The sequence below is a fragment of the Protomyctophum bolini genome (assembly GCF_963924005.1).
Source record: "Protomyctophum bolini genome assembly, chromosome: 12".
In the NCBI taxonomy this organism is placed as follows: Eukaryota; Metazoa; Chordata; class Actinopteri; order Myctophiformes; family Myctophidae; genus Protomyctophum; species Protomyctophum bolini.
This window is the reverse complement of record NC_137873.1, coordinates 9,034,932-9,052,122: the sequence shown is the minus strand read 5'-3', so window position 1 is coordinate 9,052,122 and position 17,191 is coordinate 9,034,932. Positions and strand designations below refer to the sequence as shown.

General features: G+C 47.5%; 1 protein-coding gene across 3 annotated transcripts in view; it reads right to left on the bottom strand.

The window, feature by feature from the left end:
- Nucleotides 1-17,191, bottom strand: part of LOC308325470 (transcription factor E2-alpha-like) — a 64,698-nt gene that overhangs the window by 19,498 nt on the left and 28,009 nt on the right. For all 3 annotated transcript variants that reach the window (XM_080777963.1, XM_080777964.1, XM_080777965.1), the window contains 11 exons: nt 16,563-16,689; nt 15,285-15,334; nt 9,672-9,777; nt 7,689-7,828; nt 7,314-7,467; nt 6,524-6,582; nt 6,226-6,304; nt 4,113-4,222; nt 3,006-3,209; nt 1,912-2,008; nt 1,066-1,189 (listed from right to left, as the gene is read on the bottom strand). In XM_080777963.1, the coding sequence (XP_080634089.1) occupies nt 1,066-1,189; nt 1,912-2,008; nt 3,006-3,209; nt 4,113-4,222; nt 6,226-6,304; nt 6,524-6,582; nt 7,314-7,467; nt 7,689-7,828; nt 9,672-9,777; nt 15,285-15,334; nt 16,563-16,689 (1,250 nt within the window). The remainder of the gene's footprint in view (nt 1-1,065; nt 1,190-1,911; nt 2,009-3,005; nt 3,210-4,112; nt 4,223-6,225; nt 6,305-6,523; nt 6,583-7,313; nt 7,468-7,688; nt 7,829-9,671; nt 9,778-15,284; nt 15,335-16,562; nt 16,690-17,191) is intronic.

Here is a 17,191-nt window from a genome sequence, read left to right as displayed (position 1 = left end):
GGCTAATTAGTGTCAATCTGGGGGTCCTTGACATGAAGACGTTTGTGAACCACTGAAGTTGTTTTATGATGCATTACAGCAAAATCATATTAAATACATTATTAAATCATATTAAATCCAACCTGACGCAGCACAAACTGGGTCGACCCAGTGCAGAGTTCTGAACGCAGCGTCAGTATGTTTGCATCGGCAGGAACATAAAAGTACTCATTATGCAGAATGTCCCATTTCACAACTTTTTTCTAATGTATAGAATCTGTGAAAACAATCTTTTGAAAAACTATAACAATACCCAAGGTCACAGTTATTGTGAGCTTGTCGTTAAACCAACTATCCAGGGCTGAAGTGGTTTATGTGTGTTTTGTAACAATAATCCATAAATCTATAAGTAACAATACAACTGTAGTGGAGTAACAGTAGGATTATTTGCCTCTGAGGTTGTCGCGGAGTAGAAGTAAGTACTGGGGATTGGAAATACTAAAGTAAAATGAAACGCCTCCAAGTTACACTTATGAGTAGGGTACTCAAGTAAATGTACGTAGCTACTTTCCCCTGCTGAGTGTGTGTGTGTGTGTGTGTGTGTGTGTGTGTGCGAATTGAAACGTGCTATGGTCATCATCAACTATGATGGTCAGAGGCTCGAGGATTATAGGGTTGTCCAAGTGTAAGGCAAAGCAGCTTGCAACATACTGTTCAATCTCCTCCATTATAGGCAGTCGGTCTATTTGGAGGAGAAGGTGCTTTTTGTACCCATTATTTACTATCGGTGTTGGTAATATGACAGACCAATGTTGGCTGTGAATAAGTTCATGTGTTGCCTACTGTATATTCTGTACATTTAGGGCTTGTTTGGACTCAAGCACTGAGACACGTGATGTTTCGAGTGCGTAGTATATCAGAAGCAACTGGAAATATTTGTGCTGTATTTTATAAATGTGGACTCAAATAAAGAAATTGAAATGTGTGTGAGGGGAAGGGCTTTAGACACCTTGTTCAAACGCGCTTCATGTGCGTACGTGTTGCGCGTGTGTGCATGCGTGTGCGCGTGCGTGCATGTGTGCGTACCTTGTTCGAATGCGCTTCATGTCTTTCTTGTCGTCGTCAGACTTGGTGGACGAGTTCTCGTCATCCTCCTTGTCCTCTCGCTTGATGTCTCCGATGCTCGACCGCATCAGGCTGGCAGACAGGCCTACAAACACACACACACACACACACACACACACACATACACACACACAAGAATCAGCTTCTGTCGCGTTCGCTTTATGTGCTAAAAGAGTGACTTTGAGAGCCGTTTCCACCGTCAATGAGAGCCTCTTTTTTTATTTCTAAGATTTACTTATTAAACCGACAACAACGGAGCGAAATAATCCATGGAATGGACTAGTATGCTCAGAACATGGTAAGAAAACAAACACATGCTACAGTAATTCATTGACACTTCTTGACCAGGATCCTTATTTAGTAACCGTCGCTAACGTGGTATTGGCCAAAGAACGCGCTAGGGTGGGACCAAGGGGCCAGCTATAGGCACCCCAACGTTGAAGCGCTGGGCCCTAGTGGTAAGAGGAAGGACAGCAGGCGGACCCGTGGATTCATGACGAGGAAACCCCGTGCAGCATCTGGGCTTTAACGTTGAGCGCTCGGTTGCACTTCCGCATTTCACCTCCACATTTTGGAGGTCAAATGCGGAAAAGCGCCCAAAAAGGCGGAAATATAGACGGTCCCTCCGGCGGCTTCAAAACGCCACTGAGCAACTTCCACTGACATGAATAGCGGAGGGGGCGGAGCTTCGTGCCAGTTCAGTCTCTATCCTTTTAATACTCTATGGGTGGGACTTCGAACATAACCCATCATGTCACTGAGACTGTAAACTCACCACTAGGGGGAGTAGTCCTGTCCTAAACTCACCAGTGAAGCCTTCGCCTGGACCTGATGGAGAGCTGTGGTGTCCATGCAGGAGTCCACCACTAGATGGCAGAGAGGAGTCCTCGTGGTGGTTGGAGAGCTGCAACATACACACACACACACACACAATTGCATCATCTTCCTTTTTTAAATAAATAAAATACTTTACCAGGAATTAATACCGGCAGTTCCACCTTTACTAATTTACAAGACTTTAATCAAGGTTGTGTGAGACGTCTGAGAACCAAATGGACCCTTATACGGGTCTGTGACTCTGAGTGAGAGTGTAACACATGGAACCAAATGGACCCTTAATTACGGGTCTGTAACTCTGAGAGTGTAACACATGGAACCAAATGGACCCTTAATTACGGGTCTGTAACTCTGAGAGTGTAACAAATGGAACCAAATGGACCCTTAATTACGGGTCTGTAACTCTGATAGTGTAACACATGGAACCAAATGGACCCTTAATTACGGGTCTGTAACTCTGAGAGTGTAACACATGGAACCAAATGGACCCTTACGGGTCTGTGACTCTGAGAGTGTAACACATGGAACCAAATGGACCCTGTACAACATGACGTAACGGTGTGTGTGTGTGACTGTGAGTGAGTGAGTGAGTGAGTAGGTGAGTGTGAGTGTGAGTGTGAGTGTGAGAGTGAGAGTGAGTGTGAGAGTGAGAGAGAGAGAGAGAGAGTGAGAGAGAGAGTGAGAGAGAGAGAGAGAGAGAGAGAGAGAGAGAGAGAGAGAGAGAGAGAGAGAGAGAGAGAGAGAGAGAGAGAGAGAGAGAGAGAGTGTGCGTGCGCGTGTGTGACTCACCAGTCCAGGCAGGCGACTGGCCAGGCCCAGCCCAGTATGCGTGTGTGCGTGCGTGCTGTGTGCGTTCCTCACCAGTCCCAGCAGACGGCTGGCCAGGCCCAGCCCAGTATGCGTGCGTGCGTGCTGTGTGCTGTGTGTGTGCTGTGTGTGTGTGCTGTGTGTGTTCCTCACCAGTCCCGGCAGACGGCTGGCCAGGCCCAGCCCAGTATGCGTGCTGTGTGTGTGCTGTGTGCTGTGTGTGTGTGTGTGTGTGTGTGTGTGTGTGTGTTCCTCACCAGTCCCGGCAGACGGCTGGCCAGGCCCAGGCCTGCGGCGCTGAAGCCCGGCGGTATCCCGAGGCCAGACGTCAGCAGGCTGTGCATCTCGGCCAGAGAGTTGGCCGGCCCGCCGGGCCCGCCGTGGCGCCCACCACCCCCCCCGCTGCCCGCGTGGCGCTGGAGGACGTGGATGGCTTCCTCCAAACGGTCCTCCATCTTGTTCTGGTGTTGGAAAAGTTGAAAGTTCTGAAAAGTTCATATAATGGCCTGTTGTGGCGCTGTCATTGGACCCCAAAAAAACCCCATAGCTCCATAGAGGTCCATGTATTTGGGCCCAACTTCACCTAGACTGTATTACCTTAATAAACATGGTCATGAATACTTTCTGCTTCCAGTCACTAGTTTAAAGTCTCATTTCTAATGTCATAATATTATTTTTGGAAAATTATGGTCCCATTTATTAAAAGAATGACCATGAAGTCACGTATATTCTGAGGGGCGTGGCTACCGTTACAGTCTATGATCGGGAGCCACCCCCCGTTCCGAGTCAAAATAAAAACCAACGGAGAAGAAGGGGGGAAGTCCCGCCTCGTTGTCTGGGCCAGCCAATGGCCACCTGGGCTCAAACAGATCGAGAAAGATGGCGATTCACAATTCAAGGACTGACAGGCTTCATTTTACGTTCATGTTAGACCCGGAGAACGCTTTGTCCATATTTTTTACAGTCTATGATTGGAAAGATATAAAACATGTTCTGTTGTTGGAAAGACCAAATGCTGAAGGGAGATGACAAGAATGTTGTCGTCGGAGAGACAGTGGTGGAAAAGGTGTGTGAATGTGTGTGTGTGTGTGTGAGAATGTGTGTGCGTTTGTGTGTGTGTGTGTGTGTGAGAATGTGTGTGTGAATGTGTGTGTGAATAGGTGAATGTAATGCACAGTCTAAGTAAAGGTGTGTGTGTGTGTGTGTGTGTGTGTGTGTGTGCGCGCTCGCGCGTGCGTGTGTGTGAATGTGTGTGTGTGAATGTAATGCACAGTCTAAGTAAAGCGCCTTGGATAAAGTCTCTATATAAATGCACCGTTTACGAGTGAAAACCCAGACAGCTCCGTTCCGTGTTCTGGACTCACCAGGGCCTGAAGTCCAGACGACACTGGACTGACCAGGGCGTGAAGGCCGTGCTCGAAGTTTGGTGACGGAGTGGCCTGACCCGAGGAGCGAGTCCACTGGGAGGCAGAACCTGAGGACCGGAACCACACACACACACACACACACACACACACACACACACACACACACACAGATTAAAAACAAAGAAAATCTCATGCAAGGGCTAAAATAAAATTATATAATTTAGATAGCATATGTGACTATTTTTGATACAGACACAGTAATGCGGCAAGACTAACTGTTGAGGAGAGGAGAAAACAAGACTAACTGTTGAGGAGAGGAGAAAACAAGACTAACTGTTGAGGAGAGGAGAAAACAAGACTAACTGTTGAGGAGAGGAGAAAACAAGACTAACTGTTGAGGAGAGGAGAAAACAAGACTAACTGTTGAGGAGAGGAGAAAACAAGACTAACTGTTGAGGAGAGGAGAAAACAAGACTAACTGTTCAGGAGAGGAGAAAAATTGGACCCTTATATAAGGGTCCAATGATATCCAACGACAACAAATATTCTAAGACAAGTTCTGGTTCTGAGAGGCAGAATACATAATGGTCCTTGATGTTGTACCATCAATCCACTAGCTTCAAATCATTTAAGTTCCCCTTTCGGCCCACCAGATGGTGCTGTTGTGCTGTGCTCATGACAAGGATGGGCCACATTTTAGAAGATTTCCATCATTGTCTCTGCTGCACACCGATTGGCTGGCTGGCTGGCTGCACAAACCCTGCCTCTGCTGCACGCTGATTGGCTGACTGGCTGACTGGCTGGCTGCACAAACCCTGCCTCTGCTGCACACCGATTGGCTGGCTACCGGCATCTCCATATTTCATCATTTTTATGTCTTATAAATTAACGTCGTATTGTTTTACTTGTCTGTCGCACGACAGCAGATCTACAAGCTCACAGCCTGACGCGACACATTGCAGGGTTTGTAGATCGGCTGAGACTGTAATGACACGCCCAGAATCACTCAGGGTTGAAAGTGTCTTATTTTCTATATAAATATTGAACCAACGATAAGCAAAAACACGCTTATGACTGAATAATGACATAACAACTACATGTTAGTAGTCCCTCGTGGCCAGACTGTTTCCTCTCGCAATCTTCAAATGCTTCCGTCGTACAGTCTGGAGCAACGGAAGCTCTGATCACGAGTAAAATATAAATGCTTCCGTCGTACAGTCTGGAGCAACGGAAGCTCTGATCACGAGTAAAATATAAATGCTTCCGTTGTACAGTCTAGAGCAACGGAAGCTCTGATCACGAGTAAAATATAAATGCTTCCGTCGTACAGTCTGGAGCAACGGAAGCTCTGATCATGAGTAAAATATAAATGCTTCTGTCATACAGTCTGGAGCAACGGAAGCTCTGATCACAAGTAAAATATAAATGCTTCCGTCATACAGTCTGGAGCAACAGAAGCTCTGATCATGAGTAAAATATAAATACTTCTGTCATACAGTCTGGAGCAACGGAAGCTCTGATCATAAGTAAAATATAAATGCTTCTGTCATACAGTCTGGAGCAACGGAAGCTCTGATCATGAGTAAAATATAAATGCTTCTGTCATACAGTCTGGAGCAACGGAAGCTCTGATCATGAGTAAAATATAAATGCTTCTGTCATACAGTCTGGAGCAACGGAAGCTCTGATCATGAGTCAAATATAAATGCTTCCGTCATACAGTCTGGAGCAACGGAAGCGCTGATCACGAGTAAAATATAAATGCTTCCGTCGTACAGTCTGGAGCAACGGAAGCACTAATCATGAGAAAAATATAAATGCTTCCGTCATACAGTCTGGAGCAACGGAAGCTTTGATCATGAGTCAAATATAAATGATTCTGTCGTACAGTCTGGAGCAACGGAAGCTCTGATCATGAGTCAAATATAAATGCTTCCGTCATACAGTCTGGAGCAACGGAAGCTCTGATCATGAGTAAAATATAAATGCTTCTGTCATACAGTCTGGAGCAACGGAAGCTCTGATGATGAGTAAGCGATATAGCCCCACTTCCGTTTCGTCTTTACAGTTGGGCAAATCTATTCCCGAGGCGTGGCGTGGCGTCACTCACCTGATATGGCCTGAGGAGAGCCTGACGGAGTGGACGGAGATGGAGGGTAGGTGGCGCTGTTGTTGTCTGAGGGGTAGATCTACACACACATACACATACACACACGTCAGACTTTTTCTTCATATGTAAGGTACATGTGATTAATTGCACGGTCAAGACGAAACATGGAACATTTGTCATGTGAATGGATGTGCGTGCGCCCATGTGTGTGTGTGTGTGTGTGTGTGTGTGTGTGTGTGTGTGTGTGTGTGTGTGTGTGTGTGTGTGTGAGAGACAGGCGTGTTGTTGAAGGTCTTACCGAGGCCAGGGCTTTTCCAATCTCATCCCCAGAGCTTCCAGGAGCTGCTCCTCGGTTAGCTGGAGAGGGAGAACAGAGACACAGTTACTGACATCTACTAAGAACTACGACAACTAAGAACAAAGACACACGGTTACTGACATCTACTCAGTCTGTTGAGGATACAGACAACTAAGAACTAAGACACATTTACTGACATCTACTCAGTGTGTTGAGGACACAGACAACTAAGAACTAAGACACAGACTTCAGTGATGCTTGCGGAACTCGACTTCGTCTCGTTCCTGACCGCATCACTGTCGTGGCAATAATCACGTTAAACCACACCCTCTCGTGTAATATTGCAATTCAAAAACAGTTACCCTTAAAACTAAGAAAATGGCTGAATGTAGTCACTATGACCACAAATGTCCCAAGAAACTAGCTAGCCTAGCCACAGAGTTTGCTGCACTCTGGGAGAACAGAGCAGCTGAATTCTTTCAATCAATCAGATTGCTTCCTCGAAACGACCTGTTGTAGAATTACCCATAATGGCGTCGGTTCCGTTGACCGGTGGGTGTTATAATTACCCATAATGGCGTCGGTACCGTTGACCGGTGGGTGTTATATTTACCCATAATGGTGTCGGTTCCGTTGACCGGTGGGTGTTATAATTACCCATAATGGCGTCGGTACTGTTGACCGGTGGGTGTTATATTTACCCATAATGGCGTCGGTTCCGTTGACCGGTGGGTGTTATATTTACCCATAATGGTGTCGGTTCCGTTGACCGGGGGGGTGTTATATTTACCCATAATGGCGTCGGTTCCGTTGACCGGGGGGGTGTGGTTCTGGACAGCGTAGCCGGAGGACCCAGAGTGGAAGCCAGAGGGATGGGTGGCGCCGTTCACTTCGCTGGCGTGTAGCGGGTAGTTCTGGGGGGAGAGGGGCAGCGGCTGGCGCTTCTGGGACAGGAAGAAAGATACCGTTTAAGATGTATAGACATTTAACCCGTTCTGACCTACATGAGATCAGATTCTAAAAGTGTCTGACAGTTTTCTGAAGTCGGTCGTCGGTCAGCCAGCCAGCCAGCCAGTCAGCCAGTCAGTCAGTCAGTCAGTCAGTCAGCCAGCCAGCCAGCCAGCCAGCCAGCCAGCCAGCCAGCCAGCCAGTCCGTCCGTCTCACCATTCTGTCCTGTGGGTTGATGGCAGTGAAGGAGCCGGCCTGTCCCAGGTGAGGGGAGTTCCCCAGCATGGCCGAGTATCCGGGCTGGACCATGGACCCCCCGGGGGACCCCCACGGGTCAGGGGAGGGGTGTAGGCCTTCTGTCAGGGAGGGGGGGGGGGTGAGGAGGAGGAGGGGGAGGAGGAGGAGGAGAGGGAGAGGGAGGAGGAGGAGGAGAGACAATGAGAGCCACATATGAGAGGTGTCACATTATCCCATTCTGGACGGGAACCCCTTTTGGTGTTTTTAAAGCATTATGTTATACTTTAGCTATTGAAAAATAGCAGATCTACTATTTCTGCTATGTTTTAATCATGAAAATGTGGCACAAATCATTGAATATGTTATTATATATTTAACTCAAATCTTTGCTTCTGGTGGTGGGGGGGTCCCTGGAACAACCTTTTCAGATGGGGGTCGGCGGCCAATTACATAATAATCTTGGGGGTTTAAGAATGGCGGACATATAAACATAGGGTTTAACCCTGTGAGAACCACTGGCACATAGAAACATAGGGTTTTTTTTCAGAAAACCGTCAGGATTTAGAAGGAATTTGTAGAATCGTCATCAGGTCTAAATGGGCTATTGTGACAACTTCATTGAAGCGTGATGACGGCTGCCACGCCGCGCAGAGCGCCACGGCACCGCGGGGCGGCTCTGAGGCGGGGCGGCTCCGAGCACCAGCCTGAGGCGGAGGAGGAGGAGAAAAAGAGAGAGAGGGGGAAAAAAGGGTCCCCCGCGGTGTCTCTCTCTCTCTCTCTCTCTGTTGACTCACGCATACGCTTAAAAAGATGCTGATGTACCCGAAAAACAAAATATGATGCACAAATCAGGCATCCATCATTTCCGGGGGTATATAATTATTAATTATATAAATGTAATATAATTGTACACATAACGCTTACACACAAAGCTTACAACGTGAAGCATTGCGTGAGCTTTGTAGATTAGTTATGTTTGCAGCCATCGTCATCACCACACGACAATTAATAAAATAAGGCTTACGTGGGTTTTAAGACTCCAATCTAAGTAAATATCATCCGTCCTGATACTGAGGGAATGAAAGGCTTTATCCAAATGTCATGGAGGATTCTTTTAGGGATTTTAACACCCCGACTCCCGAGAGCACAGGACGAAAGTTCTTCGCCATTTCAATTAGTAACGCCCGGCGCCCAGGGCGAGGATTGATTCAAAAGGTGGAGATTATTGATATCAAAACCGATCGCATCGCTCCACAGGCGGGGAGCGTCTGTTGCGCAGCATTCGATGTTGCGCAACAGTGAGACGTCGTCGGAAATGTTTAGCCGACGAGACCGAAAGTCTTAAAACGTTAAATAACTCTTGATCTAAATCATTCCGTCCAATTATATGTGTCAGACGGCCCCCCGCGGTCCCGTCGCTAGTCGCGATAGAATGAATAAAACCTCCAGTTGTTGTCGATCGCCTCTAGAGTGTTTTTGGCTACATTTAGCTGCTACATCCACATCCGGGATAACAATCGGACCGTTGGTAAAAGTGTTCCGCTGCTATAAATCGCTGGGACGGTTCCTTCCCAGGGCCCCTCCAAAAGGTGCAAACCACTGGTATTTTAGGGAGTAAGGTGCCCAGTGTCCGCCCTGAGACTGGGAGGTCGGGGTTCGATGCCCGGCCGGGTCATACCAAAGACTGTAAAAGTGGGACCCAGTGCCTCCCTGCTTGACACTCAGCATCAAGGGGTAAGTCCCTGCGACATACTAGCGTCATGTCCAGGGGGTGTACTACAGAAACAGGAGATAGGCTCCTGCCCTATGGGCCTCATGGCTCGGCAAGGCTACTTACTTACTTAACTTATTTAAGGTGCCCTAAGGTTACCCTGTTAGGTTCTCTTACCTGGCATGTAGAAGGGTGCAGGGTAAGGTTCTCCTACCTGGCATGTAGAAGGGTGCAGGGTAAGGTTCTCCTACCTGGCATGTAGAAGGGTGCAGGGTAGACGCCTCCCGTCTTGGAGGCGGGGTAACCACCGGCTCCGTCTCTGTTGAAGTCCTCAGTTCCTGTGGCCGACGCATACACCTGTAGCACAACAGACAGGGAGAGAGAGAGGGAGAGGGAGAGGGAGAGGGAGAGGGAGAGGGAGAGGGAGAGGGAGAGAGAGAGAGAGAGAGAGAGAGAGAGAGTTAATGGCATTGATCAACAATGCTAATAATGCTAATAATAATATTATCTCACATTGATATAGCTCTTTCCTTTGAGTACCCAAAGACACTTTGCATGTGGACATGAGGAAACAACCCATAAAAACACTAAGACTATAAGGAATAAAATCAATACAAACAGTGGAATGAGATGAGATCTCTATTTGTCACTTTATGTCATGTCACAATGAAATGGTTTAGTGGATCCCAGAGATTAAAATAGGGTGCATTTTGCATCCCAAAACGCAGGTTATAGTTAAGGGACGCAATACAACAACGACCTCTGCATCCACGGGATGCACTACTGTACTATTTTTTATTCTAGTTTATTTTGCTAGCTTTAGTCATAATAATCATTTATTCTTCTGTTCTCTACATGCATATAACAACATTATAACCAAAATGAAATGAGAGTTAAATGCTGCAATTTGTAAAAATGGCAAAAATATGACTCCTAATGTCGTTGAAGTGGGACTCATAAAATGTCTCTGGGACTCATATCTAAAAGACCATCGCTGCATCCTGGGACTCATTCTAAAAGACCATCGCTGCATCCTGGGACTCATTCTAAAAGACCATCGCTGCATCCTGGGACTCATTTTAAAAGACCATCGCTGCATCCTGGGACTCATTCTAAAAGACCATCGCTGCATCCAGGGACTCATTCTAAAAGACCATCGCTGCATCTTGGGACTCATTCTAAAAGACCATCGCTGCATCCTGGGACTCATTCTAAAAGACCATCGCTGCATCCTGGGACTCATCTCTAAAAGACCATCGCTGCATCCAGGGACTCATCTCTAAAAGACCATCACTGCATTGAAAACCTATTTACATCACTGGATCCATAACACAACAACACACTGGCTGGGCTGATCTCAGGTCTGTTTCATTCACTGTACGAGACATCCGTAACACAACACCACACTGGCTGGGCTGATCTCAGGTCTGTTTCATTCACTACAGAGAGTCAAACATTTAAGGGCTCCATTTCCGTCACAGCTCCCTAAACTTCTCTGACTTTTCTTTTTTTTTTTTACTATTTTGAAAAACATTTTTGAATAGTTCAACTAGCCAATCTACATTGATTGACACGTTGTAAGCTTTTAGACTGGCCATTTTAACTGTTAAAATAAAATAAATAAATAATGTAATCAAATAAATCTGGATGGATGACGTTCCCACACGTGGTACGACTGTACCAAGTGTTTGCCCCTTTCTCATGTCATAGGACCAATTGACCAAATATCTGACCGTTTTCACCAGCTGCTGCTGTGCAAAAAAAGAAAGTCTAAATGATGTGCAAGCTAGCCCAGCTGGTTTTCTCATTGGCCGACGTATGTGCGCACCGCAAATACTGTATGTCCGGGGCGGAAACGAACGACTCAGAACACAATAGTTCCGCCCTTAAAGATGATTTTTGGTTCCTACCTAAACTGCTGCGCTGAAACTGACACAGTTATAGCGGACCCCCGCAGATAATAAGAACGATGCCGCTGGTAATTAATTGATTTAGTCAATTCTTCTTTATCCCATTCTGGGCTGGAATCCCGTTTGGTGCTTTACGCATTATGTTATACTTTTAGCTATTGAAAAAATAGCAGATCTACAAACTCACCGAGTGGCGCGCTACGAGCTTGTAGATCTGCTTGTAGATTTTGCGCGACATGCCATACGACGAAGGGCGCGTCGCAGTGGCCATTTTGAACACATCCATTGCCTTTGGCGGAATATTCCGTCATTTAACCCATTTAGACCTGGGAACGATTCTATAGAAATGCCTTCTGAATCCGGGCAGTTTCCTGAAAAGCCCTATGTTTCTGTGTCAGTGGTGCTCGTACATCTTCATGTCAAGGACCCCCAGAATGATCTGAATTTGGCCGCCGACCCCCATCTGAGAATATGTTGTTGTTCCAGGGACCTCCCCACCAGAAGCAAAGATTTGAATTAAAAACTTCCGCTCTGAAAGAACATAATATTCAAAGATTTGCGCCACATTTTTAGATCTGCTATTTTTCAACAGCTAAAGCATAACATAATGCTTTAAAACACCAAAAAGGGTTCCCGCCCAGAATGGGATAGTAACGTCAAGACATCAGAGAGGTAAAGAATGGAGTGAAAAGGAAAGTGAGTTCTGAGCTGACATCAGCCCTTCTGTTCCCCCTTAGAGCACATACAGAAAGATGGGGAGAGAATCCATCAAAAAAACTCCACATCCAAACGCACTGAAGTTCTCTACTGTAAGAGAGAGAGAGAGAGAGAGAGAGAGAGAGAGAGAGAGAGAGAGAGAGAGAGAGAGAGAGAGAGAGAGGCAGAGAGAGGGAGAGAGGGAGAGAGAGAGAGGGAGACAGAGAGGGAGACAGAGAGAGAGACAGAGACAGAGACAGAGACAGAGAGAGAGAGAGAGAGAGAGAGAGAGAGAGAGAGAGAGAGAGAGAGAGAAGAGGGAATGGAGAGATGCACTCCTAATTACTGAACCATCTGCCCAATCCTGGATGGCTGCCAACTCTACTGGCAGCTGGGAGAGAGAGAGAGAGAGAGAGAGAGAGAGAGAGAGAGAGAGAGAGAGAGAGAGAGAGGCAAAGCAAGTGAGCCAGAGAGAGCGAGGGAGAGAGGCTGTTGGGGTTGTTGGGTGGGAGGTGGTGTTGGTGGGGGGGGGGGGGAGGGGGGCAGTGGAGAGGAAGAAACAGAGAAAGGGAGGAAGTAAGGAAACCCGAGAGGGAGGGAGGAAAGGAGAGAGAGAGAGAGAGAGAGAGAGAGAGAGAGATCCACCTAGTACACTTGGGGGGGGGGGGGGGTTCATGGTTATGAAATAAAAGTATCTGTGAATACAACGAACCAACGTGCTATAAATACAACTCTTGCAAATGAACGAATGGCTGGATGTATACACTATGTATATATATATATATATAAATACATAGTGTATAGACTCTATAACCTTACGGCCGGGTGTATAGTACACTATGTATCCATATCAGTGGTTCCCAAACCTTTTCATGTCAAGGACCCCCAAATTGACACTAATTAGCACCGCCCCCGCGGACCCCATTTAAAAAGAAATGCCAGGGACCCCCATTAGAGAAGATGTTTACGTCTCTAGCAGTGATTCTCAACCCCTTTTATTTCAAGGACCCCAGTTTGACATACATTTAGTCTACGGACCCCCATTTAATGACATTTATATCTCTGGAACCCCCAATTTATATTGTAAAAGCAATGTTCATTTAGCACCCCAATAATCGCCCAGGACGAAGTTCACCGTCCTTTCTATTAGTAACATCCAAGTTTTATCCAAAAGACAAAGATCATTGATAATAAGTGAGAGTTGATAAAGAGTGAGACGTCATCGAAAATGTTCCCCCCATGTTTAGCAGACGAGAACGGAAATCTTAAAACGTTAATAACTCACAATCTAAATCATCCCGTCCAATTCTAAGAAAAAGATCATGTGTAAAGGCCTATTCATAGTCTGGATTTTCGGTGGTGAGGTGACCACCGCTCCGGTGGTGAGGTGACCACCGCTCCGGTGGGGAGGTGACCACCGCTCCGGTGGCGAGGTGACCACCGCTCCGGTGGCGAGGTGACCACCGCTCCGGTGGTGAGGTGACCACCGGAGCTGAAATAACGTTGAGCGGTGTTGAGTAAAAACAGAGAGAAGGGCTGGAGCGGTGGCGGTGGTTTGCTCTTCACCGCGGCTCAGTGACGTCATGTTGTAGTTCGGTGGTCACCTCAGTGACGTCATGTTGTAGAAAATCCAGACTATGTATGGGCCTTAAGACGGCCCACCGCGGTCCCGTCGCTAGTCGCGGTAGAATGAATAAAACCTCCCGTTGTTGTCGATCGGCTCCAGAGTATTTTTGGCTACATTTAGCTGCTTCAGCCACATCCGGGATAACATCCGGACCGTCGGTAAATGTGCTCCGCTGCTATAAATCGCTGGGCGCTGATTGATTTAATGGATTAAATAACCCCCGGGCGTTCGGGGTGTTAACTCGGAGAATGTACAAATGGGGTCCATTTGGATAAGTTCGATGACTTCAGCCCCTGCCCTTTTACCCGTCTGTAAAACAACTGCCCTCTCCAGACCAACGAATGCTGCATTTACTACATGGTTGCATTTCTCCCCTCCCCTCCCCTCCCCTCCCCTCCCCTCCTTCCATGCTGGAAGGAAGGCAGCGTTCAGGAGAATTGTTTTTTTTTCTCCCTCCGAAGTCTCCTGAACTTGGAACGCAGAATTTTGCGTTGAACTAATTGGTTTTAGAAATCCATGTCGTTACACAACCTGCAACTCCAGTAGATAAAAGACTGCTGGGTTGTGTTTCCACCGAAAGAATAGCAGATCTACAAGCCCTCAATAGCAGATCTACAAGCCCTCAAGCTTGTAGATCTGCTGCTGTTTTCGCTATTTATTTTGTCAAAAAGTGCCCTCACTAACACCTCACTAACACCCTCCTCTGCACCTCCCTGATGTCACGTATATTACCCCTCCCCCCCTCCCCACCCACCCAGTGCAGACCCACAGCTGTGGGAGATGTGGATGGGATGTGCTGTCTGGCATCCCCCCCCCCCCCCACAGCTGTGGGAGCTGGATGTGATGTGAAGTCTGGCGGCCAGAGTCCCACAACGCTTTTACAAGCCAGCCAGAAAAGCTTACGATGCCAGTTGGAATGCAGAGAGAGGGGCATAATCTGTGCACATGTGCTCCCAATGATGATTGACTGGCTGGCTGGCTGACTGGCTGGTTGACTGGCTGACTGGCTGGCTGGCTGGCTGGCTGACTGGCTGGCTGGCTGGCTGGTTGACTGGCTGGCTGGCTGGTTGACTGACTGACTGACTGACTGACTGACTGGCTGGCTGACTGGCTGGCTGGCTGGTTGACTGACTGACTGACTGACTGGCTGGCTGGCTGGCTGGCTGGCTGGCTGGCTGACTGGCTGGCTGGCTGGCTGGTTGACTGGCTGGCTGGCTGGTTGACTGACTGACTGACTGACTGACTGACTGGCTGGCTGACTGGCTGGCTGGCTGGCTGACTGGCTGACTGGCTGGCTGGCTGGCTGGCTGACTGGCTGGCTGGCTGGCTGGTTGACTGGCTGGCTGGCTGGTTGACTGACTGACTGACTGACTGACTGGCTGGCTGACTGGCTGGCTGACCGACAACCTACCTCACACCCTATTGGTCCGAGTGTCATTAGACAACACAACCTACCTCAACCCTAACCTCAAAGATCTAAAATGGACGCCAATGCTCTCCTGGTCTTAATGGTTGTGGGGCTGCGGCAGGTAGAGGGAGAATAAATACATACATACAGAACAAACTGGGATGTGCATCTACTGTACTGTACTGTACTGTACTGTACTGTACTGTACTGTGGGTCTACTCACCGAGGAGGGCAGGCCAGGGGGAACCTTACGGATCTTCTTTGGCTGCGGATCTGAAGAGAGAGAGGACACACACACACACACACACACAGTGAGAGAAGTCCTATAGCTGTGTCTCCTATGGAGCACACATCACATAGCAATGCTGTGTGTTGCTGGGCGAAGTACAACAATGTGCAAACACAGCAGCAAGATGTGTGAGTTGCTGTGATAGGAGAAGGATATCAAATGGAACACAACCACCCTAAAGACTAATCATTGTGTATATTCCTGCACAATACCTGCATTGAGTGATCTTGGTACATAGAAGTTGATCTATTGAAGATTCTGACCTTCAAATGTACATCATTTTAGTTTTGATTGTATTGCTGTATTGTTCTTTCTGCTTTGGCAATGTAAACGTATGTTTTCTCATGCCAATAAATCTCCTTTGAATTGTGTTGCTGCCACGGCCTCCTCTCTCCACCGGGGGGCGCTGCTAAAGGAATATCTATCCATCTGTCTGTCTTTCTTCATGGCTTCTCATTAATGCCTAATCAAAGGCACATTATCATCTTATCTAGTGTGTGAATGTGTGTGTGTGTGTGTGTGTGTGTGTGTGTGTGTGTGTGTGGTGCGAGCGTGCATGCATTTGTGCGTGCATGTGTGTGGTGTGTGTGTACGTGCATGCACAAACATGTGTGTGACTGTATGCACGTGCGTGTGCGTGCGTGCGTGCTTTCCCTCCTTTCTCCTCTGCTAAGCAGAAGTGAGATTTCTCGACGATCTTTTTATAACCCTCAGTAGCAGAAGTGACGCTACGCCACCGAGCTTAAATATAAACTCACACACTGCTCTCTCTCTCTCTCTCTCTCTCTCTCTCTCTCTCTCTCTCTCAACGGAAGCTGGAATGTCTAGGCTCTAAACGGCTGCTTTGTTACAGACAAACACCAGATAGAGACACAATATAAATAACAATAAATCCTCAATAAAGGTGGTGGTTTGGTCGGTAACATCAGCCGAAGGCTGACGAATGAAAATGCATGATAATACTGTAGCTCAATCCAAAAATAAATTAACAAAAAAAAAAATCACACCCACGCTACTATACTTATATTGTGATAAGATACTGTACTGTACTGTACTGTACTGTACTGTACTGTACCCCTACAGCAGCTGCTCACACTCCAAGTGGACAGACAGACAGACACAGAGACAGACAGACATACGGACACATGGACAGACATATGGACACAGGGACAGACAGACAGACAGACAGACACAGACAGAGGCCTGTCTTACCCAGGCTGTCCTGTGGGGGCGCTCCTCTCCGGCGGGAGCCGGCTACGGGATACGCCGAGTAGAACTGGGAGTTGGACTTGACGCCCGACGGAGAGAGAGAGTCAGGAGAGGACATCTCACTGTAGCTCTGTGGTAGAGAGACATAGAGAATACATTATAGACCGGAGAGAGAGAGAAAGAGTCAGGAGAGGACATCTCACTGTACTGCTGGGCGAGAGACATAGAGAATACATTATAGACCGGAGAGAGAGAGGACATCTCACTGTACTGCTGGGCGAGAGACATAGAGAATACATTATAGACCGGAGAGAGAGAGGACATCTCACTGTACTGCTGGGCGAGAGACATAGAGAATACATTATACACCAGAGAGAGAGCATCTCACTGTAGCTCTGCTGGGAGAGAGACATAGACAACACATTATACACGAGAGAGAGTCAGGACTGGGCATCTTGCTGTAGCCCTGCTGGGTGTGGGGGGGGGGGGGGGGGGGGGGAGAGAGAGAGAGAGAGAGAGAGAGAGAGAGAGGGCCACAGCCACTGGCCCATATGTGCCCAAATATGATGACCTCATCACAATTGTGTGAAGCACGTTTTTAGTCCAGGGACTGTATTTGGTGCAAAACTAAC